Here is a 23,557-nt window from a genome sequence, read left to right on the forward strand (position 1 = left end):
AAAGAACAACTCATGCATCATGCATGTAGAAGTATAGAACAGTAGAAGAGTCATTCATGCATGTATAGAAACAGTAGTAGTGGTAGAAGAAAAGGGGAAGAGAACAAAATCCCCATTGGGGTATTACTTTGTTTCTTCAGGTTCAGGGGAGGCAGCAGGAGAAGGATACATCAACTTCACAGTTTGTTCATGGACCCACTCACAGTCACATACTACAGATGACACATACATACTTGCAAAACATGTCAATTTTTCCTCTCTCTCTCTCTCTCCTGTTTGTTTCTCATGGTGTGTCACCATCTCTCTCCTCCCTCTCCTTTTCAACCTGATGTTTCCTGAAACCTCCCCACCTGCTGCAAGGGCCCCCGTACTGTAAGTAGGGTTTCTGGAAGACAAGAATGTAAAAAAAACCCAGGAAAAGGGGCACTCTGATGATTCATGGAAGGAAGATTGCCCGGGAAACAAGGGATCTCTCCCCACTTCCTTCTTCTTTTTTCCCTTCCAACAGGTCAATTCAATCGAACCTGTCACTTGGTTCAGAGTGTAGTAGTAGTAGGCTGGTGGTAGTAGTAACTAGTTTCACTGTTGGTGGTTAGGATTCTGCAAGCAAAGGCCTCAGATCTCCTCATCATCTCATCAACTAGCTGCCCCTGTTGTGCAAAAACAAGAGAATTGTTTGAAAACCTTAGAATTAACAATTGAATTTGATTTGGAGAAGTGCTGGTCGTTGCTGTCATTTGATTTCTAGTTCGTTCTCTACTAGCTTAATGCTGCAACTGTAATTCTAGATGGCTGTTAAAACTGAAAAAATACTGACCAGTAATTTGGCACTGTAGACACTGCGGCGTAGGGGCTCTGGTGGTGCATGTAGCCGTACATTGCCGTCGCCTGATCCGCCTCCGGCTCCGGGCCGCAGTCGAGGTTAACGCCGAACAGCCTGAGCCGCCTCGACGGCGGCGGCGCCGACGCCGCGCTGCTGCTCTTGGCGTCTGCTTCTCTCTGCGACTCTCCTGCAAATTGTTCCACCGCGAAAGGTATATGATCTTTAATCACTTGCTGTAGTTGCATGTTAATTATAGTATCAAAGTGCTTAATTAATTTGTTCTTGAGTTTCTACTACTAGATATGCAATTGCGTGTTTAGTTAGTTACCTGCGTGTAGTATGTCGCTGTGATCTTGGTCTACGGAGCGATGGTAGGCATATGAATTGGCAGGGCTGGTAGGGTCGTAGGACGAGCCCGACGTGCTGTAACACATTGGGCTCCACGGCTGCTGCTCGCCGCCGTTGAGGGCAGGCGGCTGCGGCGTGACGCGAACGGCGGGCGGCGGCGCGGGCGCGCTCTCGCCGCGGCGCCTGCAGCCGATGAAGAGGCGGTCGGCGGCGCCGAGGCCGCGGACGCGCTCGAAGTGGACGACGTCGCCGGCGTCGAGGCGCTTCTCCTTGACGTAGCGGCTCCAGCCCTTGGTGAGCACGTAGCTCTGGCTGCTGGTCCAGTAGGAGTAGCGGAACCGCCATGGCTTGCCGGACTCGTCCTCGAAGGAGAGGAGGAGGCCCTTCTCACCGGAGTCGCCGCCGCCGAGCGGGAAGTACCTCTCGGCGTGCTGCTTGGGGATCACCAGCCTGTTGAGCTTGCCGACGTCGCTCGGCGTCAGCGGCTTCTCGAACAGGTGCTCCCTCTCGTAGTGGTGGTGGTAGTGCAGGTTGGTGTACATGGCTACACCCCATGGCCACGCCTGGGGGTGCCCCTGGGCGAGAGGGTGCATGGCCATTGCTGCGGCTGAGCTAGAGCTGATCGATCGGTCGATCGAAACAAAGATGTGTTGGGAGCAAAAGTTGGGTAGTGGAGAAGAGGAGAGGAGAGGAGAGGAGGTAGGAGATGAAGATGATGATGGTGTGTTGTGTAGAGAACCATGCACATATCATGGCTAGGCATTTATAGCCTTCCAACTATACTAGTAGTAGAAGTGTAGAGCTTTATGTATTGATATTTGCTACTAGTACATGAGGTTCTTTTGGTGTATGCATGTATTACTGCTAGATCTCTAGAGAGAGAGAGAGAGAGAGAGAGATGGGGAGTTTTTTTAACCTAGGTAGACAGGAAGAATCAAAGTGAAGGGGGGTTCAAAGGTGGTGAGGTTAGAATATATAGTCTGAGTGTAGGTGATGAGGAATGATCAGGTGGTGGTACTTAAAAGTTGGTGCCTGGCCATTGTGGCCTAATCACAGCCATCCAGGGGGGTAGACCCTACCATTGCTTTCCATGTGCATGGGTGGTTGGGGGCCTATGCATATGCATGTATGACCACTGTCCTTAACTCCCCATTTTAACTTGTAGAGGTCCAGGTTCCTTTAGCTTCCTGGTGTGTTGCTGCAGGGCACCAAATTTCGATTTGGCTTTGGAAGTCCTGGGTAAGGAACCCAAGTCTATCCCACTGTTCATTTGGAACTGAATGAATGAGGAGGCTTGTTCTTGTTGCATTGCAATTTAACCTGTGGAGAAAGACATGGAATTTTAGTATAGATTTACTAGCTAAAAGGGGTGGATTGATAGATTGGCAGCAGTTTATATTTGTGGTCCACTTGAAATAGCTGGTGTACTCCCTCCATCCCAAAAAAAGACAAACCTTGGTTTCCGTGTCTAACGTTTGACTGTCCGTCTTATTTGAAAAAATTATGAAAAAAATTAAAAAGACAAGTCACGCATAAAATATTAATCATTTTTTATCATCTAACAACAATAAAAATACAAATTATAAAAAAATTTATATAAGACGGACAGTCAAAGTTGGACACGAAAACCCATAGTTTGCCTTATTTTTGGACAGAGGGAGTAGGCAATAACTTGTTCAGGGTAGAGGCCTCTTGTGAGAGATGTGACATTTGAGGTGTATGGGCTGTGTGCTCTAATTATCATGCACAGCCATGGAGTAGAGTACTCCTACTACTAGCAACCAGCCATTTCTTTGATCTCAGATTCAACACAATCAAGGGGTTTTGTCAGGAGGCCTGTCTCATTGAATGTGTGCTGACCACCCCTTAAGAGGACAAGACTTGCAAGTTACAAGCTGGTTTTGGTTGGATTCTCACACAATGAATTGAATTGGCTGTAAGATATTGTTTCCATTCAAACCTTTGCCCTAGGACAACCTACCCTGCTCAGGACACACACAATTCCACTTGTAAGGAGTGTGTGTGCTTGCGTGGGAGTAAAGCCATCGGTCATTACTCTGCTTCTTCTTGTGTGGATGATAACCTTAATAGTAATAAGTAAGATCAGTGGTGGTTCTTTATCATTTCATTAGGGCATTTTGGGGGGGCACCTCTTGCTGCTGGAGGATTGGAATACAGAACATAATATGATCTGTTCTTTATATTTTTTTTAACGACAGATCTGTATCAGATTCTGTAAAATATTAACGATAAAATCAGCAATGTCGCTTTGCTTGCTTCTTTGGAGACAAGTATTCCATCACATGGTCAGATACATTGTGTGCTCACTGATGTATACTAATGGCCAAGTATTATTCAGTTTGTCAGCCTTTGGAGAAACCGGAGGGCCCAAGATGGGGCGTTTTTTTGTCCAGAATCCAATCATAACGGTGATTTAACGGATCTCCTCATAGGTAATTGCTCCATTAATTTTATTATTTGCTTCTTATTTTCAATTAGCACAACATCACCCATCCAGATCATATGTCAAATACCAGTATCATCTAAACATTATGTTTTCTTCTACCCTGGCCTAACTAGCACCAGGAAAATTGGAGCAAATACATGATTATTATTATCTCACGTGACCTTGGCGTTACCTGTTCTGCCTTGGTGTTGCCGGGGGCTCCAAGTTCCCAAACGTCAAAATATTCTAACATTGAAATGGGAAATAGGATCAAGATTGGACCTGCGCAGAGATCCCCCTTCTCCAATTTCCAATAACCTCATGAATGGGGTGATGCAAATTTTTGTCCCCAATTCCTTCACCCCCTGCTGTTGCGTGTACAACTCCTGGTCCTCGTAGTCACTACTAATCCCTAGAAGTTTTCTGCTATTGTTTTCTCTGTGCATGCATGCACATTGAGGGGGTGTGTAGATCCAAGGTGTAAAGTTTTGGTGTGTCAGATCGAGTATTATAAAGGGTGTCGTATGGGATATTCGGACACTAATAGAAAAAACTAATTATAGAATCCGGCAGTAAATAGCGAGGCGAATTTATTAAGCCTAATTAATCTGTCATTAGCAAATGTTTACTGTAGCACCACATTATCAAATCATGGAGCAATTAGGCTTAAAAGATTCATCTCGCAAATTAGTCGCAATCTGTGCAATTAGTTATTTTTTGTCTATATTTAACACTTCATGCAGGTATTCAAACGTTCGATGTGATAGGGTGTAAAATTTTCGTGTGGAAACTAAACAGGGCCTGAGATAGTACTATCAGATATGCAATAAAGATCACCACCTACATGGCTTCATCTGCTGCATATGTAATACTCCAGTAGTATTAGTTAACCGCATGCATGATATATAATACTCCACTTTTATTAAACTACTATAGTAAATCTCTCTGTCAGCATGATGAGTCTATGCTTAGCATCTCTTGGGCTGTGAAAACATGCATGATTAAATTCAAGTTGCATGTTTTCTTATGGAATCTTGTCAAGAAAAGTCATGGAGGTTACTCGATTGCAGTCTCATGCAAATGATGGAGCCTAATTTACATAAAGACGGTTTTTTTTAACTTTAAACTAGATTTTTAGCCTTAGAATGCTAAGAGGCCAGATTTTCTATTTTTATTTTTATTTAAAAAGAAGTTAGTTAATTCATTAAGGTTATGCTTATATCATGTAGAAGGTTATGCTTATTATTTATTTCAAGATATTTCGACTCTTTCTTAATCTTCGAAAAGAGAAATTTCGTAGTTCATGTTTCATAGGTTGTCTGTACCTTGTACTACTATGTTCTGAACTTCAGCTGATGTATGCATGTCTCTACTCTTGTGAAATACTAGACTCTTGAAAATAAAGAAAGGGCATGCATTAATCTCGTTGCATCTTATAAAACTCAGTGGAAGGATTTGCCTGAAAATTATGAAACAGGGCCTCTGATTCTGATGGTAGTTAAACATATACTACATAATATAGTCATTGACAATTGCATCATTGTCAAAACATTGACCAAGAAGAAATGATGCAGTGTACTGTACTTTCAGTTGTATAGCTGTGTACGTATCTGTTGAAGAGTGGAGGAACACACCAGATCAGAACTACTAAACTGGTACCCATCTGCAGGCAAGGCATAGCATCTGGACAGTGCATATGCATGCACTGGCTGTGAATTGTTGCCCCAAGTGCATCATATTTAAAGGTGGCAATGAGGATCGGAGCTAGGGAGCCACGCAGCAGGTTCTTCATCCTACAAGCTTCAATCATGCAGCTCACCTGCCCAATCGTTTGATAATTCAGGTTTGTGTTTCTCCATGCACATGAACGAATTTGGTATCTTATGGAGAATTGTATATTCAGATAAAACTCTAGATAAGGGGACACATGCTAATGCTCCTCATTATGTTATTCCGTGTGGCTCTGTTCCTTTCCATGAGGCCACGTACTTACGTTTTTATATTTGCCAGGATCATGCAGATGTATGTGTGTATGACCAAGAGCCTTGAACGGCATGATGGACGTGGGGAGCATATATACAACACCTTTATTATTAGGAATGGTGTTGGTTTAATTAAGATGTACGAACTTCGAAGATTGTTTTTGTGGTGGCTTGTCGCTGGTTGATGTAAACTAATACCCAATGTGATGTCTATTCTACGTGGCCCGCGGCTAATGCACACATGTCCTCAACTACTAATATATCCAGGTTAGTTTCTGGCCTCTCTTTGCTTTGATTCAATGGAAGATGAAAAAAAATAAACTTTTGTTATTGTAGCAGATCTCATTGCCTCAAGTGCCATGATCTTGATGGGTCCTGGACCTAGTAGGCAAGTACTAGCATAATTAGCGTTCTTGTGTAAGATTTCCCAGGTTAATGATAAACATTATAGTAGTAGTTGTTGTAACAGCATTCTGCATGAATGCATGGTCATGTTGCAGTATTGTGACGACTGCCTAAATTTCTGTACCATGCAGGTGCGACTAAATCTGAGATCTTTTGAACAGATCTTGGTGTGTGCTGTGGGAATGCGTAAAGGAGAGGTGCAGATGATCTCAAGATTGGAGCTTTTTTTTTTTCTTCTGTTTTGGCGCACTGAAGAAAGACTGACTGACGTGATAGAGAAGGGCAGGGGAGGAGATGATGGCAGAGAAAAACTGGTATGTTTTCAGATGCCTTTTTACCCTCGCAGTCGCAGGGCCGGCCTGCATTGCTGTCATGTTACTACTACTCTCTGTCAGGGTTAAAGAGTACACTCTCCTATAGGAGTGAAGGGGGGAGACAAAGTGGAAGCAAGGCCCTCCTGATTACCACGAGAAAGAGAAAGTGAGAGTTTGATACTAGGCCCTAAAAAGGATGAACACACACAGGTTACAATGGTGTGATCAGGTGAGGATTTTCCCCTCATACGGCGGACTACTCTCTTCGTTTCATATTATAAGATGTTTGATTTTTTTTCTTGGTCAAAATTTTATAGATTTAACCAAATTTATAAAAAAAATTAGCAATACCTACAATACCAAATTAGTCTCATAAAATTCAACATCGAATATATTTTGATACAAAGTTTATTTTTATTGGAAATGTTACTATAATTTTCTAAAAAAAGTTTGACAAAAAAACAAACGATTTATAATATAGAGGGAGTATTTAATAGTGACATGATGATAATTGCATTGATGGAGTCCAGCTCTATTGCATCATGTTAGTTAAGTACTTTCTTTAGTCAAAAACATTTGACGTTGGAAAAACTAACCTCAGTTTTCGCTACATCATATAAGTTTGATTAGAGAAAGTACAGTAATATCTTTGTTTTTGTCACTAATTAACCGGTATATTCAGCTTGTTTTTGTCGCTTGCTGAAGTTAAAAACTAAACTTTCCTCTACTGGGTACGGGCATAATCCTGACATTTCAATTTGTAACTGCATTATTTGTATTAAGAGGAACTAATGAAGCATGGAAGGTGGGGTGGGGTCCCTAACCGAACTAGTAGTAAATTTGAGTTTGAGCATTGTGGTACTCAAATTAGATAACTGCTCCTTATTAACTACAATCCAAATTTAAATTGTCAAACTTAATTCTAAGTTGATTTTGTGGTTTTCTCATTGTTCTTTATTTTCCATCATTAGCTTTCAAAATGTACAAATATAAAGGTTTTACCTGTATAGAATTTTTAATTAATTAATTCATGTTTCTACAGTTCATCAGCCACAGCTTTCTTTGTATCCTTCATTTATTCATGATATGGACATATAGACAAGATGTCAATTCTTTAAAACTGCGGCTCACTTTTCGCATTGGCTTAATCTTCTAGCTAAGCTGCTAGTTGTAGTTGGTGTATTAAACTCAATAAATATAACACTTCTGCTAATAATTTCCATATGCCTGATCTCCGTTTTTTTACCAATGACATCTCTTTAATTGTAACATTATTGTTGGCTTCTTGCGTGAACAGAAAACACCAAATTAACTTATATTTATCCTGGTGGTCTCTTCCAAGGGGTACCTGAAAGAAAGATCGATCCAGTTGGATGAGCTAGAAAAGCACCCGGGACAGGTACGTACCCAGCTGCACTGTATCAGTACCAAGAAGAGTCAGCCGCTTGTTGTCCCTGCACGAACCTGACCCATCATCACTCATCATCATCGTCAGCATTCAGCAGCAATGCAATGCGAGCAGCAGGTAACAAGATGAAGAACAACTTTTGTGTAGATGCATCACTTTTGCACAGTTGCATATCGCAGTTTCTGTCACGGGGCTATGCATCATATCGATCGTATTATCATCGCAGCAGCAGCAATAGCTGGTCCTTTTCACTGCTGCTCCTCGTCGTCTTCTTCTCCTTCCCCACCGGAACAGTTCGGCACGCAGACTGGCATAAGTAAGGCCCCCCGCTCTTTTATTTCTAACTAAAATACAAGTTTTATCTCGATTTTTTTGTTAACACATTTTTCAAACTGTCAAACAATATTGTATTTCATGCGAAAACCTTTTATATCAAAGTTTATTTAAAGTAGGAAAAAGTACGAATTACCCCCTAAACTATGGTGGTCGACCGAATTACCCCCCTAAACCCGGAAACCAGACATTACTCACCCCGAACTTTTAATACCAGACGAATTACCCCCCTCAACACTATTTTGAGCGGTTTTGACTTAAGTTTGCACACGTGGCGCCTACGTGGCAATCCAGTCAGCAAATAAAAATAAAAATAACTCCCTTGGGCTCACCGGTGAAGCATCTAGGCCCCCGGTGTTAATTTTGGTAATTAATGACAAGCACTAATTGTGGACTAACCATTGTCTTTTGAGCTATACATTTTAAGTTAGATCCACGTCATGTGTGCGCATGGATGACTATCGATGGATTAAAATTTGATGGCGCGAAGCGAAGAAAAGAAAACGGTAAAAGTAGTGTTTTAGTTTTAAAATTGATCGAGGTGAAGGGCGATCAAATTTGCTAGTTTATTTTTTAGTTTCGCTGTACTATTAAGAGGGGTAATGACCTAGCAAAGAGATGATTTTAATTGCCACATTAGGTCATTATGCATTTAGACTTGTGCTCGCTTTTCATCTCACACACACAATCACTTGGAATTTCACTAGGCTCGGCCTGACCAGGGGCGGTCAGACCGGCCACATAGTGGCGGTCTGACCGGCGTGCCCTGGTCGGTCTGACCGGCCGCAAGAAGGCGGTCTGACTGGTGCATAAGGCCGGTCTGACCGGCGGCCCATGCGCGGTCAGACCGGCCCCCTGGAGGCCGAGATGGTGCTACTTGGGGTGGCCGATACAGAGCCGACGGAGCCATATTCGGTTAGACCGAGTTGATGGCGGTCTGACCGAGCCGAGGCCGGTCTGACCGCCCACTCAACGCCGATCTGACCGGCCAGGCCGATGGGGCCCTCTGACTGTACTTCAACGGCTAGTTTTCTAGCCGTTGCAGAATAGCACAGTCTGACCGGCCACATACCTCCGGTCAGACCGGCAGAGCACAATGATTGGGGGATTTCGCCCCCAACGGCTAGTTTTGGTGGGTGGGAGTATAAATACTCCCCCACCAGCAGCAAGGGGACTCTCTTGGCACCCAATTCAATTGCATACACCCCTTACACCTCTCTCACACCCACTTAAGCTTTGTGTTCATCCATCTAGTGTGTTAGAGATTTGATCTAGCCAAGAGTCAAGTGCATTTGCTTCCATTGTAGAGTTAGTGTGGCACTTGATTGATCATCTCCACGCCGGGTCATTGCTTGTTACTCTTGGAGGTTGCCGCCTCCTAGACGGCTTGTGGAGGAGTTGCCCGGTGACCTCTCCGAGAAGATTGTGGAGGAGGCCCGGCGCCGGTTTGTGAGTGGTTTGGAGTTCACCACCTTCGGAGTGAAGGAAGAACTACCCTAGTGATCGAGGCTTGGGTAGTCCTCTCCGTGGGCCGGCTCCCGCCTTGTCCACCCTTTGACGAAGGGGGCGTGCGGTGGCTTCGTGGTTGAGCGGTAGAGTTGGGCTCGCCTCAACGGGGAGTAGGAAACCGGCGAGTTTCCGAACCTCGGTGAAAAATCTCGTCTCCTTGTCTCATTTGATTGTCGCATTTACATTTGTGCAATTTACATTTCTAGAGACATACTTGAGATCATATTATCCTAGGATTGCTAAACATTGACATAGGAGTGTGATTTACTTTCCTAGAGATATAATTGAGCCACTATCACCCTAGGTTTGCAAAACATAACTTAGTTGCTTAGTTAGAGTTCACCCTCACCAAGCCTAGCAACTTAGGTTAGTTTTGATTATGTGTCATTTAGTTTTAAATCGCCTATTCACCCCCCCTCTAGTCGACATTTCGATCCTACAACCGGTCATACCCCTCTCTCTCCCCGCCTCCCCGGTCGCTCTCTTTCTCTCTCCCGCGTGCACGCTCAGGCAGGCGGCTCTGCAGGCGAAGGTGGACCAGCCGGTCGACGGCGGAGGCGGAGCTCGCCCGGGCGGCAGGCGGCTGAGGAGAAGCTCGCCGGGGCAACCGGTGGTTGAGGCAGTGGCGGCCGACGATGGAGGCAGAGGCCGACCAGGCGCCGGCACTGTCCCGCTCGCGTGACTGCCTCCTCGCGGACCACTCGCGCATCAGCTCGCCGCCGCGGCTCCCGACGGTGGGGACGTGGTTGCGGGAGTCACAGAAGCAGACAAGGACGAGGCCGTCACCGCTCGTGGCGTGGATGTCGGTGGAGACCGTGCCGAGTATCTCGGACTCGGTGTCGTGGCAGGGGCGGGGGTCGACGAAGCTGGCGGCGAAGGTGAGGTAGGAGATGCATGGCGGATAGTCGGCGTGGAGCGACGCGCCGGCTGCGACAACACCCCGAATGATCCATCTTCGAGAGCTGGAGCAGCGCCCACATGGGCCGTGCCGGCGCCGCGGCGCGCGTGAAGAGGAGAGAGAGAGAAGAGCATAAGAGGAGGAGCCCATTCGTCGTTGCCATCAGGACCGCCGCCTTGGCCCCATCGCCGTCACCCTCGTCCCGCACCGGCCTGCAGCCCGAGCTCCGCGTTAGTCGCCTCCGCCATCGGCTGTCGGGTTCGCCTCCGCCACCAGCCGCCCAGGCGAGGCCCGCTTCCGCCGCCAGCTGCCAGGTTCGCCTCCGCCACCAGCTGCCCGGGCGAGGTCCGCCTCCGCCGCTGGCTGCCGGGTTCGTCTCCGCCACCAGTCGCCCAAGCGAGGCCCGCATCCGCCGCCGGCTGCCAGGTTCGCCTCCGCCACCATCCGCCCGTGCGAGGCCCGCCTCCGCCGCTGGCTACCCAGGCGAGGTCCACCTCCGCCGCTTGCTGCCGGGTTCGTCTCCGCCGACCGCTGCCCGGACGAGGCCCGCCTCCGCCGCCGGCTGCTCGGTATGCCTCCACCACCCACTGCACGGGCGAGGTCCGCCTCCACCGCCGGCTGCCTGCCGCCTCCGCTGACGGCTTCCTTGTCCGAGCGCATGCGCAAGAGAGAGCCGGACGGAAGGGATTGGGTTGAGGAATTAGTCCGACAAGTGGGCTCAGGGAGTTTTTTTATTTTGTTTTGCTGACTGGATTGCCACATTGGCGCCACGTGTGTAATTTCTAGTCAAAACCACTCAAAACAGTGTTTAGGGGGGTTATTTGTCCGGTTTCGATAATTGAGGGTGTAAAATGTCCAGTTTTCAAGTTTAGGGGTGTAATTCGGCCGACCACAATTGTTCAGGGGGTAATTCGTACTTTTTCCTTTAAAATATCACACAAATCCATTTCTCAAGTTTAAAATAATAATAATAAAAACTTAATTAATCACGTGTTAGTGGTTTTCTCCTTCTGCGTGCCCCGTACTTTATCATCTTGAGCAAACCCAAACGGGGCCTAATCAAGCTGCATTATGTTTGCTTAGCTAGACTCCTCCATTGATGAATTGATCTCACATATATCTCTCTCTGGTCCCCTGCTGCTGCCGTTGTTAGGCGGGTTGTCGACGACGAAGACGAGGAGGAGGAGGCATGCAGGTTGCAGGCGCGCGTGCTGTAACTGGCTGGGGCCGGGCGCCGGTGTCCACGTGCCGCCGCGCCGGCGAGCCGGAGGCAGGGGTCCCCGGCTAGCCGGCCGGCGGTCCAGCCTAGCTCAGCGCTCTCCTCCACGCGCGCGGGCCACACACAGGGGTGATGTGAAGGTGATGGATGAGGTCCCCGATCTCTACTGTACATGTGGACCTCGGAGCAAAACGCCATCAAGTTTCTCGCATGCTGCTGGGGTACACACTTTGCACAGCGCGCGAATGATCGTCACAGCTTTGCAATGCATAATGCCGCTGGAAACGGTGATTAATTGTCCACCTCAGTCACTACGGTACGTATAAGCTTACCTCTTGTGGCTTCTTTGTTTACTGCTTCCTCCGTCAAACATAAGATTGTATTATATACATTCTACTATTACGAATCTAAACAAGTTACACTTAAAGATAGAGATATTACTTCTGAAAACAAATATAGTAATATATTATTGTGTGAACTAACTATGTTGATCCGATCTAGTAGTACTCTACTCCATCCGTCCTAAAATAAGTGCAGTTTTACACTATTCGCGTTCAACGTTTGACTCTTATTAGAAACTGATAAAACATGAATAGTACTTTATGTGTGACTAATTTTTTTAATTTTTTCATAAATTTTTCAAATAAGACGGACGGTCAAACGTTGGACACGGATATCCACAACTGCACTTGTTTTGGGACGAATGTAGTACCATTTTATAGTGGATTTTCTTCTTGGAGAGGAACTAACCTAGTAAGAGATGTGATGGATTCTAAAGCTACGAACATACAATGCTAGCATATGTTATATTTCATATTAAATTTGTTTATTTTGAAACGAAGAAAGTACTACCACCAGGCTAACCACTGTGCATGCTGATGCACGATACACGCCTCGTTGGATCTTGTCAGCTGGATGCATGCATCGGGTACGTGCGTCACACCGTTCTTGTACTGCTGCTTCTCTCTCTCTGCTGCTGCCCAATCAGTAACCTGAATGCAGACTGATCCACGGATCAACCACTGCTACATTACCCCCCTTCTTTCATCTCTTTCCTTGAGCTGATCGATGATCGATCTAGCTAGAGCTAGAGTGACGTAGTTTGGGTGAAGCCTCGGACCAGCAGCAGCGGGGAGCTAGCTAGCGTGATGATCAATGATTCTCGTCACCTGCAGGTGGGTCCCCTTGTCCGGTGACACCTGAACCTCGTGTGCATGCCTGGTGACGTCACCATCTCCAAGTGGGCCTCCACTCTCTCTCTGGACTCTAGCTAGGCTTTTGCCGATGCAGATCGCCTTGTCAGGCAGGCCCTCCATGGGCCCTGGTCCCCTAGCATGCACTTTACCCAATTCTGTCCTTGCAAGCCACACTGGTATCTACTACTGCTACCTCCATCTTAAAATATACTTCTAAGTAGTTTTAGGGTTAAACAAGACTATTAAAAAAGTTGATGAAATTAAATTGGTGAAAATTATGATTTGTTGAAGAGAGAGATATTTAGAGAATTTTAATGGTAAAATGTTATGATTGATTGATAAGAGAATGTATATAAGTGGAGAAGTTGTATTTTGAAACAAATTTTAAAGGTTAGAAGTTGTTCTATTTTGAGTGTGGTGGAAGTACCGGTATAATGTTTTGCAAATTGCCATGATGCTATCTATATGCTTTGATCATCCTCATCATCTTGTCACTCATGGAGTAGATGAAAAAAAATGGAATAAAGCGTACAGTTATTGATGGAGATAGGGATGAGATATATCAGAGGAGGGAACTTAATTAGTAGGGACCAAGGTGGTGGAAGGTGCTGGTGCTCCAAACTCTGCATGCCACTCAACCCACCATCTGATCATCTGCATGTGTTTTGCAATGTGTAGGTAGGCATTCTGAGCATTTGGGATTCTGCCCCGACTCTGGCTGAAGCAAGGCTGTGTTTAGTTTTTGAAATTGGGGAGAAGTTTGGGGAAAGTTGGTAGTTTGGAAAAAAAGTTGAAAGTTTATGTGAGTAGGAAAGTTTTGGATGTAATGTGATGTGATGGAAAGTTGGGAGTTTGGGGGAAGTTTGGTGTGAACTAAACAGGGCCCAAGTATGGGGTGAATTGTACTCCCTACCATTAATATTTTTTTATGGTTAGATCTAGGGGCGGAGCTAGGTAGGAGAGGGGGTGCCCAAGAACTCGGTCAAGAAATTTTTTTAAGCTATAGTTAATTATTTTCACCATATATGCACCCCCTCAATCTAAACTCATGTACTTATATCAGTCTAAAATAGAGTAAAGCAAGCGAGTGGCATCTCTCTTCTTTTCGTTCTAGCTCCGCCCCTGGTTAGATCATGATGTATGAAAGTTCATGATTATATTTAGGATATAACACACTCTAAATATCTATTCATTTCCTTCAAATAAGACAGTTTGAAGATGAATAGTACCCATTGTAACAAGTATTTGAAGACAGAAGGAATAATGCATAAATTGGTTAGATTATGAAGAATTAACATATGGGAAGAAATCATGCATAAAATTATATCAAGATTAATGGCAAGATGAAATGCTTTAGTTGCACGATATGTTTGTTAAGGCTCCAACTCCAAAATCTAACTCCAAAAGCGAAGTTCGGAGTAGAGCTATGGAGCGTCCTGAACCCTAACCCACTCCTCTAGTTCATTTTTAGATCACTAGTCTACTTCACTCCTTTTTTTTTATGAACCTGAAACCATTTAGTTGGCTTCAACTCTAAGAGAGGTGAAACTGAAGCTGGACCCTGCCATACAGGCACATAGATAATGGAAACGCGTCTACTGTAAAGTAGTTAGATGAGACTACATGTGAAAGGAGCATAAGTATACATGTTCTATTTTCCTTGAGAGTTCTGTGTTTGGGTCCATCTTGTTATTAATGGGGGGCATATGCATGTTTCAGTGATGATTGAAGAGAGTTGGGTCTGATCAGATCGGACTGAGTGATCAGCTCAGGGGCTGGCCGTGGCCCTGGCTCTAGCTACATGAGTTTTTATTGATAACGTGGCCTTGTTGGTTCTGAGAGAAGAACTAGTGTACTAAGCTTTGATGAGTTATTATTGTGCAATACAAAACTTCACGCGATATGCTGGCACAAATAATATCGGTGGTCAATGTACATATGTTTAGGTCTAGCATGTAGTGATCTTCTTAGGTGTTGTCCCTTTCAAAGTGGCCAATATGCAAAGTATCTTTCTATCACGAATCTCACATGCACTGCAAATTCTTCACAAATATGGTTAGGATGTCATCTGTAGAGAGCTTTCTTGTGCACATTATGCCCTCCTGATTGGTGGTCCTTGATTCATGATAAGTTGATATATCTCCTTCGGTTTGCATGAGGAGATTGCATGGTTCAAATTCGGCAGCATTTTGTACACTTTGTTGTATTCCCGAAATGAGATGTGCTGGTCATGTGGAACACAGATGTGTTTAGATACATGTAATTATGGTTTGCTATGTTCAGATATCTAAATTATTGTGATCTATTCAGATATGTTTGATAATTCACGCTCTGTTAGTTGAACATATCAAAATGAAATAGGAGTAATTTGATCTTTGCCCGAATATGGCATAATTGAACCTCGAGCATCTTCATTGTAGAATTATGTGGCCCCACATCACATAGTAATTCAAGCCAGATCTAGGTCATATTATTGGTTAATCTGAGATCTACATGATGTGCTCCTGAAATATATTTTCGGTGGAAAGAACAAACGAAAAGGGATTGCGGGGGAAACACAATGATGTGGTGGAATCATAGTTGCATGATTTCACCCATTAGGGTTCAAATTCTGGCGCTCACAAATATTTGACATACGTAGATGAGATTTTAACGAGAATTTAGTGAGATTAGTGATATGCTACAGTATTCGGAACTGTAGGTGAACAATTATTATATGGTCGAAAAATTCTGTACAGAAACGGATTTTTAAAATTTGTTGTGGACCTACGGCAATGGAAAAGTGAACTAAGCTACTATAAAAATAATTTATGAGCAAAAGTTTTATTTTTAAGGTTTAAAAGTCCACGCTGAAAAATAAACTACGATAAAAAAACTTCAAATTTTACTCTAAAAATCAAGTTTTAAATTTTAAATTTTGGCTGTGGAAATTCTGTGTAGAAACGGATTTTTAAAATTTGCTGGACCTACGGCCATGGAGAAGTGAACTAAGCTACTAAAAAGTAATTTATGAGCAAAAGTTTTTTTTTAAGGTTTAAAAGTCCACGCTGAAAAATAAACTTTGAATTTTACTCTAAAAATCAAGTTTTGAAATTTAAATTTTGGCTGTGGCTCTACATGCAGATGATGAATGTACATCGTAATTTCATTTTCTGAGTCGGATAGCTTACCCTGCACTGGTACAATCCGTGTGCCCATTGAAGAAGAAATTAATGGACAAATCAATATCTCCTGGTCCAATAATAATTTGGCCCAGCACATAATTTACTTAGCCCCAGCCCTATATGGTAGATCCTGGACATGCCAAAAATGTTATCTACTATTTACAGGCATATATATACATAGATGTACATGTACTTTCGCAAGTGCAGTGATTGTCAGGCTATGCTGTCATCGATGCCCATTATGCCGTTCGTTGTTTCGGAGTTTGTCATGTCCCCTTTTTCTCTTGTTTTGGCATTTCATTTCTTCGGAATCCTCAGTTCAAACGTATTCCAACTACTCCTTCCATTTCTAAACGTTTAACGCCGTTAACTTTTTAGCATATGTTTGACCGTTCGTCTTATTCAAAAAATTTTTGTGAAATATGTAAACTATACGTATACATGAAAGTATATTTAACAATGAATCAAATGATAGGAAAAGAATTAATAATTACTTAATTTTTTTAATAAGACGAATAGTCAAAGATGTTTATAAAAGTAACAGCGTCAAATATTTAGAAATGAAGGGAGTATCTTTTTATTAAAGTACATGTCATACATCTATATTCAGCAGTCAACATTTATATTAACAAACAAATAGACAATGTTTCAAAATACAGTCAGTTTCTCTCTCATCATATCTCGAATTCGGCATTGAAGTTGATCTAATACAGCCACAACACACAGTACAGACCAACTTGCAGCTAAACAAGTTTCATAAAGCTCAGTTCAGCAGTGACAATCGTATATAAGGATCTATCTTCTTCTGTAAAATTGTGCTGTACAGGGTCCTCAGGAATTTGCCGTGGTGATCCTCTTTCAGCTGTCAATCACTCGCGTTCGCCAAACCAACCAGCTTCAGCATGTTCCGATCCTCCTTGAATCTCTCTAGGACTGTCCCCTTGACAAGCTCTGCCTTTTCATCAAGTGCCCCCTTCGTTTGTATGCCCCAACATTCAATTACCTCTGGCCTGAACCTATTTGTCTTTGAAAGGGCAGGACTGGTGAATGTGGTACATGTAAATGAGTGCCCTTGATCAAAATTTGCGGATAGGAAAAAACCGAAGTGATGCGGCTGCCCTCCAAAGCCAATGCCATTTGGAATGGAGTCAGAGCTGAAGTTCACGGCACACTGGAAAAAAATACATAAGGTTTACTCCTTTAAATTTGACATGCCGAGCATAGATACATATGAGAGCACTTGAAATTGAACAGAGCATACCCATTGGAGGTTTCTGTTCCCTCCTGTAGGGCGGAAAATGGATGCTTCAGGATATAACTTGAACAGGAATGTTTTCATATCACCATAAAAATCACTGTGCCTTTCCCAAGGATGTGATGCGTATCCACCAAAAACAAATCCTTCAGTATCTTTAACGATGATAACAGTCTGTGCATCTCCATTCCTATAAAATGACAAACATTCCCAGGGATTATTCACGTACTGGAAAATCATGATGGTATATCAGATATGATAGACCAAGCGAAAGGATTATCATGACATTTAGTTTGTAGGTGTAGTTTTTATTTAGAATTAGATAGTCTTGAAATGGGTATTATTATATCAAACAGAGTAGTTGGAATCACCAATATTTAAGAGTACTCACGTTACATTGCCTAAGAAAGTGTTGAAGCTTTGTCCATGAAGAGAACTGTGATATAGAAGCCTCCATTCTTGCACCTCCTGTTGTGAAAAACCACCTCCAATATGCCAAGCATACTCTTTATTTAAAAGTAGCAAATCTGGGGAGATGTTTTCTAGGTAATGAAGCGCTGGTACTTGGAAGCCTGGTCTGCCTACAGAATAACACAAATCATGCTCATGATACACCATACATATCCAGGTTAGATATGGTCTTTTCAGAGTTCACATATTTTCATGAAGAATTGTTTTAGACTGCTTAAACACTAAAAAAAGGTATAGCATAATCAAAGATCGCATGCAAATTAACCAATAGAGACACTGTTTCAAAAGGTACAAGCAAGGGTACAGTAGGATCATATCAATGAGGAATAACAAGCATTGTGGTGATTTTGATCAAAGGTTCACTTTGAATAACGGTGGAATGTTCTAAGATGAAGGCCCTCTACAGGCAGCCTACAGTCTACACCAACTGTCCATCTTGTTCCAGCAGACTGGTGCAATCATGCCAACACCATGTGCCCAGTTGACACCATTCAGACTCATTCAGTCATTCATGCCCACTAGAAACTGCCCAATTACCAAATGAAGTGAAAAAGATCTATGTTAACTCGCATATTCATTTCACCTGCAGGACTTGGCTTTGTTGTACACATGAAAATATTGAATCAACCACAGGTTTCTTACTTACTAAACTGGATGGTAGATTGAATGTTGATCCATTTTAGCTTCCTTTGTTATTGTGAGATTGGGATGTTCACAGGAAATCCCTAAGCCTCTGTCAAGTTAGCTATGCGCTGTGACGTCTCAATGCATGACCTCTTGGCAACACGTCCATTGTTAATCTCCCTCAACCGATAATAAAAGTATGCAGGTTATGTAATTCCAGATGTATATGTACCCTAAAACAGGCCTAGTACATGTCCATTCCAAGCATGACCGGAAACAATGCATGTTTGAGAAATAGACAGAATAGAAGTAAGAGAAAATGATGTCTTAACACTCTTTGATTTCTATGGTCTCGGGGTTCTTCTAATCTTTTGTCCTGCCTATACACATAATTACATGTGAGGGACGTAGAAATTCCTATTGCAGGACTTGTGAAAGAGAGGCTTATCCCCTAAACACCATCTGTAGTCTGCACAAAAGCTACACTCACCATTTGAGTGGGGTTGGAAGTTGGAACAGGGTAAATTCTAAAAATGAGGAATAATATGTGTATGAGATAAACATAATGCTAGTCCGATTAACACAATTATCATACTTGATCATACAAATTAATTAGACTATGCAGTCGAGTCTATTAAAAATGCAGTAAAGACACTTCTTTTCAAATTGCTGCTGTAGGGAATACACAGAATGGAAAAACAGACCTGAATCAGGAGGCATCAACAAACTTCCAAGGAACTTCCTCAAGGATGGAATGAGAATGCACCAGCTCCTAAAGTCTGATAGCGACATAGACTTCCTTGCGACTCCTTCAGCATCCTTCGAAAATACTGCAGAGTTGATAAATGCTTCAAATGTCCTCTTGTTTGAGCCTTCCCCAGCTTCCTTATTTTCTGAAAATATGGTTTCACGAATAGATGCCAAGATAGTTTCCAGATCAGACCTGGCAATCCAGGACAGCAAAGGCAAATGTAAAATGACCATTCATAAAAAGAAGAAGAGTAAACGGATCATAAAAAAACAGAAGAGCTAATAATAAAACCTAACACAAAATAAATCTAAGTATTTGATAGAATACTTCAAAGAAGAAATTCTTGTCACATAAATTAATTTGGATCAGAAGAGTGCAACAAATTTATAGACAGTACACACCATGAGAAGACCAGTCTATACGAGAACAGTCGACAGTACCTTTCTAAGACTTCATCTCCTGTAACATCACATAGTTGATAAATGAATTCATCAACTTCATCTCGAGTTCCTCTCTCGTATGTTGCCTACATGGTAGATTGTACAAAGAAAACATTACCTAACAAGAAAAAAAATAAAAATAAAATGTTTGAAAGCACTTGGTATCCATAAAAAATATGGCATATATCCATTTTACGCTAGAACACTGGGTAGAGACATTTGTGTTGATAAATCAAGAAATAATTACATAAACTACATCACCTCATGGACTAAATTTATATAGAGGTAGAAGGTTTCAAAGATAAAACCCTATGAAGTATGGTTAAGCAAAACAATTTCCATTGCTGTAGTGTTTGCCATTTTGGACAGAATCCAAGGCTCTAGTACACTGACACTGTTAATGAAACATGATATCAAGTCGAACTAACAATTTCATGCATGCAACAAAGCTAAAAAACTGCAAAGAAAGAGATGAAAGTTCATAATTCTCTAAATTGAGAGATTTGATAATTTGGCACTTCTTAAAATGGGCTTCAATTATTTGACATCCTGGGCCACTTTCATTCACCCAGATGGTCACACATGTCATCCGCACAAATGTAAATTAAAGCAAATTTGTAACAGAAAAGTGTCAAATTATCGAATTTCTCTAATAAATTCTAGCTAAACTTCGAACAATATATGGCACGAAGCACATTTGTCCCTTTGAACGCAAAGAGCTCCTAGCACTAAGAAATCAAGCAAGAATGCCCTAATAAATTTGTCCAATCCACTAAAACTCACACTTGCAACACCTAATTGAACAACAAAACGGACCGAATGAATTGAGAAGTAGGAGAAAGAAAGGCACCAACTCACTTTGGAGACGATCAAGTCCTCGAAGGTGACCCCCTCACCCCCGCCGCTCTCCCTCGCCACCAGCTGGAACAGCCGATCCCCGAGCGCCCCACGTATCCCGAAATACTCCTGCGAGCGAAGATCAACAGCGCGTGTCAGATTCCGTAAACTGGAATTCCCAGATCCAGAACCTCGATTCAACGGTAACGGACGCGTGGTGGTGTGCTCACGAGGAAGACGGGGCGGGAGATGGCACGGCCGCCGGTCTGCGACTGCGCCGCCAGCGAGACGAACAGCGCGCGGAGGTCGTCCAGCTCCTGCCTCGAGAAGGCCCTGCGCGGCGAGACGAGACAGCGAGAGCGAGTGAGATCGCGAGGGGAGAATCGAGTAAGGGGAATTGAAGTGGCTGCTGCGAGAACGGGGAAGGCTCTCTCGATGCCCAGGGGGTACTACCTGGACGCCATGGAGAAGCGGGGGGAGCTGGTGGAGGAGGCGGAAGCCTGCGCGTTGCCCATCGCCGCCGCCGCCGGCGAAGTCGGTGTTGCGGCCGCGGCGGCGAAGTCGCGATTCCTTCTCTCTTGGAGAGTTGGAGTGCAGCAGCTGCGCGGCCCGCCACGCCACCAAGAGACGCCTTTCTTTCTTTTAAGTATTTTTTTTTAAAAAAATAAAATATATACTCCTCCGTTTCTAAATACAGTTGACTTTTTAAAATATGTTTAATCGTTCGTCTTATTTAAAAAATTTAAGTAATTATTAATTCTTTTCATGTCATTTGATTCATTGTTAAATATACTTTTATGTATACATATAGTTTTACATATTTCACAAAAGTTTTTAAATAAAACGAACGGTCAAACATGTGCTAAAAAGTCGACGGTGTCAAATATTTACAAACGGAGGGATTGCTTAAACAAAAAAATCACAAAACTAGAGATTTATTACCAATTTTATTTTTACAAAACTACAAACATAATAAAACTATAGCTTTCTAACTTTGTAAAAATAATAACTTTATTAATCCGTACTAACTTATACGCTTATACTCCCTCCGTCCTGTCACTTTCAACCAAAATCTCTTATATAAGGATTTTGGTACAACTAGAATCCCTTATATTTAGGGAGAGAGAGAGTAGATATGTAGTTTTACATAGTACACATAATGTTCAATCTGTGATTATGATATACTCCAACACATCAACCTGCCGTTTTGTAATAGTTTGGTGGAATTATACTTAGTTTGTGAAATTTATTTTTTTTCTTTTTTGAGGGATGAAACATTTAACGTTTCAAAATGGACCACTGGCCCAAGAAAGGGAGAAGGAATAAGTTCGCCGGAGGTCCCTTAATTTAATAGCGAGATTTTCTAAGGCCCCTTAACCACAAAACCAGAAATCTTCACCCCTAAACTATACAAAACCATTCACCGGAGGTCCCTCGGCAGTATTTTTGCCCGGTTTTACTGACGTGGCATCCTAGTCAGCAATTTTTTTTAAAAAAAGTACTTGGGCCCACATGTCAGCTGCATATTCTCTTTTCTCTTCTCTTCTTTGGAGAGGCGGGCAGATGCGGGTGCGGGCACGGCGGGGCGTGGGGAAGAAGCGGGAGAGGAGGGCAGGAGGCGGGCGTGGCAGGCGGCAGGCGGCGCGGAGCGAGCTGCGAGTTACCACTCAGGTCGAGCTTGAGTAGCTGCGTGAGGTCGCCAATCGGCCAATGGCGGATGGAACCACGATGGAGCTCAACATCACGCCGGCGAACATGTTGCCGTCGAGGAATATCTCAGCCAAGGCGTTGCAGTTGGTCAGGTTGTCCAAGAACTCCCAGGCGCCGCCGTCATCGGTCGGCGTACGGCTCTGACAAGATGGACGCCCCGCTCCTGCGGAGCTTCCCCTCCCTGGGGCAGGCGCTCCTCTCATCGTCTCCCGCGCCCGCGCGGATGCTCTCCGCGGCAGCGTCCGACGCCCTCGTCGAGATCAAGCCAGGCGAGATAAGCATGGTCTCCGGCATCCCCAAGGAGCACCTCCGCCGCAAGGTGCTTCTTTGGACTTACTCTGATTTATGTAGTGTCGATAGATTCGCTAGCCCTCGCAGATCTGTGTGGGAATCGCTCGAGATGTCCAGGTTTGGTGGGTTCTTTTGGTTGTTACTCGGGTTAGGGATAGAGCCTGGAGGTGTCGGGTCGTGAACTCGTGGTACAGACTACAGTGCTATCGCTAGTTGACGTCCGAATCGTGGAGTAGATAGAAATGCGAATTCGGTGATGAAGTTTTACACTTGTATGGTTTGATCTGCGTTTAGAACTTGGGAGGAATGTGCTGGTCCGCGCACGCCCACGTCAATCGGCTAGGAGCTCACTGCGGAACACGTTGTTCGCGAGTGCGAGGCCTCGCAACGACGTCATGTTGAAGAAACTCGGCAGGATCTCTCCGGTGAGGCTGTTCTGCGACAAGGCTAACATGCGGAGCGCTGGGAGGCGTGGCAAGCCGTCGGGGATGGAACTTTCCAGAAGGTTCTGGTCGAACTCGAGCTGCACGATCTTCGTGAGGTTCGCCAGCGATGGCGGGATGTGGCCGGAGATCGAGTTGTGGCTGAGCCGGAGCACCATGAGATTCGGCAACGCGTCGAGCCACCGTGGAACGCCGCCGACAATCGAGGTTGTTGTTGTTGAGGTACGCGACGTCGAGGGCGGTGCAATTGCGGAGCACGTCAGGTATCTTGCCGGCGAACGCGTTGTCGCATAGGCTGAGATACCACATCCGCCGGAGCCAGCCGAGGCCATCGGGGATGCTCCCGGAGAAGGCGTTGGAGGTGAGGTTGATGAGTAGCTCGAGCTACGTGAGGTTGGCGATGGCCGGTGAGAGCTCGCCGGCAAGGAGGCTCATGGACACGTCTAGTGACGTGACGCGCCCCGCCGCCCGCTTCTCTGCCCGCGGCCGCGCTCGCGCCCGCTCGCCCTCTGCTGCCGCGCTCGCCCTCCGCTGCTCCGCCTGCCGCCGCCTCCCTCGCTGAAGAAAAGGAGAGAGGAGAGAAAAGAGAAGAGAAGGAAAAGAAAAAGAGAAGAAAAAGAATATGTGCAGTTGACATGTAGGCCCCACGCACTTTTTAAATTTTTATTTGCTGACTAGGATGCCACGTCA

General features: G+C 44.2%; 2 protein-coding genes and 1 non-coding gene across 8 annotated transcripts; 1 reads left to right on the forward strand and 2 right to left on the reverse strand.

The window, feature by feature from the left end:
• Window positions 1-99: 99 nt before the first annotated feature.
• Window positions 100-1,899, reverse strand: LOC9268451 (B3 domain-containing protein Os11g0156000-like). The gene is made up of 3 exons (XM_015762668.3): window positions 1,152-1,899; window positions 818-1,010; window positions 100-650 (listed from the first exon to the last, which is right to left on the reverse strand). Exons 1-3 carry the CDS (start codon window positions 1,768-1,770, stop codon window positions 641-643), a joined length of 822 nt encoding a protein of 273 aa, XP_015618154.1. The 5' UTR covers window positions 1,771-1,899; the 3' UTR covers window positions 100-640.
• Window positions 895-14,173, forward strand: LOC107277890 (uncharacterized). Of its 6 annotated transcripts, XR_010738603.1 has the most exons (10): window positions 895-1,034; window positions 3,531-3,624; window positions 5,287-5,460; window positions 5,628-5,866; window positions 6,136-6,318; window positions 6,425-6,547; window positions 7,661-7,843; window positions 7,953-8,042; window positions 11,620-12,001; window positions 13,560-14,173. It is a non-coding gene; the product is annotated as an uncharacterized protein (transcript). The 6 variants fall into 6 exon arrangements; XR_010738602.1 differs by lacking the exon at window positions 13,560-14,173 and having other exon boundaries at window positions 5,208-5,460; window positions 11,620-12,163; XR_003240044.2 differs by lacking the exon at window positions 13,560-14,173 and having other exon boundaries at window positions 6,400-6,547; window positions 11,620-12,163.
• Window positions 14,174-16,650: 2,477 nt separating this feature from the next.
• Window positions 16,651-21,039, reverse strand: LOC4351549 (uncharacterized). Its single transcript, XM_015762704.2, has 8 exons — window positions 20,877-21,039; window positions 20,654-20,756; window positions 20,445-20,552; window positions 19,587-19,672; window positions 19,100-19,338; window positions 17,692-17,881; window positions 17,307-17,490; window positions 16,651-17,216 (listed from the first exon to the last, which is right to left on the reverse strand). Exons 1-8 carry the CDS (start codon window positions 20,936-20,938, stop codon window positions 16,911-16,913), a joined length of 1,278 nt encoding a protein of 425 aa, XP_015618190.1. The 5' UTR covers window positions 20,939-21,039; the 3' UTR covers window positions 16,651-16,910.
• Between the last annotated feature and the right edge of the window lie 2,518 nt (window positions 21,040-23,557).

Source organism: Oryza sativa, chromosome 12, assembly GCF_034140825.1.
Source record: "Oryza sativa Japonica Group chromosome 12, ASM3414082v1".
In the NCBI taxonomy this organism is placed as follows: Eukaryota; Viridiplantae; Streptophyta; class Magnoliopsida; order Poales; family Poaceae; genus Oryza; species Oryza sativa.

Bases quoted from the DNA above. Each gene is read 5' to 3' on its own strand.
- LOC9268451 (XM_015762668.3), bottom strand. From the start codon at position 1,770: ATGGCCATGCACCCTCTCGCCCAGGGGCACCCCCAGGCGTGGCCATGG. The intron at 1,011-1,151 runs GTAACTAACTAA...AACAATTTGCAG, and splicing joins CAGCGACATACTACACGCAG to GAGAGTCGCAGAGAGAAGCA.
- LOC4351549 (XM_015762704.2), bottom strand. From the start codon at position 20,938: ATGGGCAACGCGCAGGCTTCCGCCTCCTCCACCAGCTCCCCCCGCTTC. The intron at 20,757-20,876 runs GTAGTACCCCCT...CTCGCCGCGCAG, and splicing joins CGCTTCTCCATGGCGTCCAG to GGCCTTCTCGAGGCAGGAGC. The intron at 17,217-17,306 runs GTATGCTCTGTT...ATTTTTTTCCAG, and splicing joins GGAACAGAAACCTCCAATGG to TGTGCCGTGAACTTCAGCTC.